The sequence below is a fragment of the Vollenhovia emeryi genome, unplaced genomic scaffold (genome assembly GCF_000949405.1).
Source record: "Vollenhovia emeryi isolate VEMERY1.0 unplaced genomic scaffold, V.emery_V1.0 DF942766.1, whole genome shotgun sequence".
In the NCBI taxonomy this organism is placed as follows: Eukaryota; Metazoa; Arthropoda; class Insecta; order Hymenoptera; family Formicidae; genus Vollenhovia; species Vollenhovia emeryi.
The window spans coordinates 1-3486 of record NW_011963600.1 but is presented as its reverse complement, the minus strand read 5'-3'; the positions used below and the strand labels follow the sequence as shown (position 1 = coordinate 3486).

At 37.8% G+C, this 3486-nt stretch overlaps 1 protein-coding gene across 1 annotated transcript; it reads left to right on the top strand.

The window, feature by feature from the left end:
* The first annotated feature begins 23 nt into the window (after positions 1-23).
* Positions 24-2952, top strand: LOC105567759. Its single transcript, XM_012022876.1, has 5 exons — positions 24-784; positions 867-1268; positions 1367-1540; positions 1606-1706; positions 1877-2952. The coding sequence occupies exons 2-5, from the start codon at positions 1088-1090 to the stop codon at positions 2000-2002; spliced, it is 582 nt and encodes a 193-aa protein (XP_011878266.1). The 5' UTR covers positions 24-784; positions 867-1087; the 3' UTR covers positions 2003-2952.
* The last annotated feature ends 534 nt before the right edge of the window (positions 2953-3486 follow it).

Below are 3486 nucleotides of genomic sequence, written 5' to 3'. Positions count from 1 at the left end.
GACCTGTTTATACATACAATACATACAATTTATTGAAACGTGACAATCTTTGAATCGAAAGTTCCCCGAAGTTTCCCTCAGTATTTCAAGTTAAATATTTTTTTGCAGTGAGAACTATTACTTTTATAATAGTGGCAAAAAGGTTTTACAACTATTACAAAGCTTTTGCAACTATTGCAAAATCAATAGCTCTCTCTCTCTCTCTCTCTCTCTCTGCAAAACACTGTTAACTCTCCATATATAGTATAGCTAATCTTTTTATTCGTGTATAAATTTAAAAAATTAACAGTGGACTTCCACACCACCCTTGAGGTTCCACTAACGGCGCGTTAGGTTTTTCAAAGTGGACCTTTGCCTGGAGTCCTGTTATACCACATTTTTCCTGGCAAAAATAATAAATTATAATGTTAATTTTTTAAATTTATACACGAATAAAAAGATTATAAACTATCGATTGAGCGCACTTCGAATGTCGTCGGATCAACCGTTGTTGAGATCCGAAAATCTGAGGGCCCGTCAATTCGCGTACTCGCGTAAACTACACGGTCGGTATCGCGCGCGCGCGAGATATCAAGCTATTACGCTTACATATATACTTGGCGCGAGACACTGCCGTGTCTCGTGATCAGCCCTTCCCGTGACATTGTATTCGTCTAAACTCGACTGTTTACTTTAGAGATACGACCTTTCCACTGGAAACGATCATTTGTGAACAGTACGTCTTAATAAGTGCCAGTGGCAGGACGCACGTATATACGGACCCAGGATCGGTTTTTCGGACAAGGTATTTTGTCCTCTCTCCAAAAGAATTGCCCCTTCTCTCGTTACATTAAAATTAAGGTAATGTAATCTTGTTTCAATTATAGATACATATTGTGGGCAAACGCGACACAATCGAAATTGGAGGATCGTGCGGTGGCCGTATCGGATCGAATACCATGGAAAGGCCATATCGTAGCGCACTCGTTCGGCGATTAGCCAAAGGTATTGCTGATATTTAAGAACGTAAAACTAGTATTTCATATAATATTTAGAAGTATGACTATTGATAATTTTTTTTATTGTTATAGAATCCAAACGGAGGAAGATGTGGGAAAACGTTGGTTTGGCTCTGGACCGTTGTACAAAAATGATATACCTTTTTTTTGTAAGAGTGCTCGTATTCGATGCCTGGCTGTTGAGTCAATTCACTGGCGTTAGGAAGTGGCTGCGGGGGAAAGGCCCGAAGCTACTTTGGATCACGCTTCCACCCATACTGTTTTTACTTGGTAAGGAGCATAAACAAAAACATCACCGAGTTCCATTTTCTGATCCACGTGATATCTAGACCGATCCAAACGCAGCCTTTGTCTTCTTTCTGTTTCAGGGGCTTACATCGCGCAGAGGCATTTCATTTTCGCCGATTCTCCGCGCAATGTCGAAAATGTGCAGTCATCACCGAAACGATCCATCACAGACTGGCTTCACTCTAGGGCACATCCCCAGAAGGATTTTGCCGAACGGAGATATATCGAGTGCGGCCAGAAAATTCAAAGTCTGGGTATGCGAAATAATTTCTTTCGTGGTTAAGTAAATTATATCATTTTAATACTTTTGCTGCTTTAGGGATTGTTGAGCGAGAACGATCTCGAGCCTGTGATGTTTGCCATGGCGAGTACGAAGTCACGGCGAATTCTGACGAAAGTTGGCAATATTTTCCAGTTCAGGTAAATTTCTTTTTAAATAAAAATCTTCAATCAATTTAATGAACGTATAGAAACATATATATATATACATATATAAGCTGTTTTCGTTTTGCTATTGTATACTGTTTGATTAATGGATTTTAGATTTTATTAGGACTATAGAGTAATATATTGATGATCTTCTTGCGCAGAACACAAAGATCAAGAGTCCATACGAATATGTAGAAATGAGGATACAGAGCGATCACTGGGGGCGATATGGCACGTGTTTGTGCAGATATCGCGTTCACGGGAGATCTAATATAATTAGGAATTGATCGCGCCATGGTTCCTCTTCACTAAACATTCGCAAGATCGTTCAAGCAATAGCAAGAAACGAGCCACAGCTCTACTCAAATACGTGACTTCAACTACCGTTAACAATAAACGCGATTTGCCACAGCACCTGCAACTTCAGGTGTGAGTTATACATGGATTATTTAATGGCTTTGTAATAGATTTTCAACGAAGCGATAAAAAAACTTTATACACGCGCCGATATTTAATACACACGATATTTAATACACGCCGATATTTAATACACACGGGAGCCGGTTCCGTCATCATTTAAACGCATCAAACACTATATATACATTCAATAACGTCGATAATTTATACCGATCAAGAAGATTGCACGATTGATTGGGTCAAGCAGGAAAACAATTACTCACGAGCGTCGGCCCAATGGTGTTCTACAATTATTACCTATATATCTTCACTGCATGGCCTTGCTGTAACTCGAGGAAAGCCTTAAGAGAAAGAAAGGAAACCTTAAGAGAGAGAAAAAAGAAACAATTTCGTTCATATATATCTCTTGTTCGACGAACGCGGGAGAACGATTAAGTGAGACGGATAAAGAAAATTGGCAAAGGCGGTTTTGTAATTTCGTAAGGAATTTTGGGTGTGAGAAAGAGTGAAAAAGAGAGAGTTTGTCAGTGCAATATATGTAATGCGTCGTGTAAATATCGATTTGGCAGCGTCTCGTGCAAGACTGACACGTCGAAAGTTACCCCAAAGCGCGAATGTGAATCATATAATATAATAATATTCGCAATAACGCGACAGTACAAATTGTAAGCGATCGTAACGATCAATTAATTATAGTTAAGTACCGTTAATTGCTAATTTCTAAGCGTGCAACACAATGAGTGGTTTTCGGCCGCCCTTGTAAGGATCTAAACGATTAATAACAGCGGCAGTAACACGCCTCGATTGTATACATATTTATTGATATTTATTTATTTATATTTATTGATATTTATAAGATATTTAAATTAGGTATTTAACTTCTCTTTCTGTTATTTATTTGAAGATTGCGATATATGCGCACGTTCTCGCTTCGTAATATTCAGCGTCACTGGCGGTGAATTAATCAACCATCGCCACGTCGAAAACGCGATTATCACCGCATTTTTTGTGTAAAACCATCTTTCCACGCACGCGCTAGCCGCATGTTTAAATGAAATTTGCAAATAATTAGGTACATACATAAATCTATTATGTATAAATTCATGCGTTTAAACAAGATTATTGTTAAAATATATTTGGTACATTTTCACGTTGTACTATTTCATTTATATTGTGTAGTCCTTGACCTTTAATTTTATTAAGTAAAATATATGTTAAACATATATGTATACAGGGTGTCTGATGCAAAAGTAGCAATTTTGGAAATAGCGGTAGATTGGGTTAAACTAAGGAGAAATATCATGTACCGAGGTACAAAGTAACAATAGTTATCAACATATAAATTTATACGTTT

Bases quoted from the DNA above. Each gene is read 5' to 3' on its own strand.
- LOC105567759 (XM_012022876.1), top strand. From the start codon at position 1,088: ATGTGGGAAAACGTTGGTTTGGCTCTGGACCGTTGTACAAAAATGATA. The intron at 1,541-1,605 runs GTATGCGAAATA...TTGCTGCTTTAG, and splicing joins CCAGAAAATTCAAAGTCTGG to GGATTGTTGAGCGAGAACGA. The intron at 1,707-1,876 runs GTAAATTTCTTT...CTTCTTGCGCAG, and splicing joins GGCAATATTTTCCAGTTCAG to AACACAAAGATCAAGAGTCC.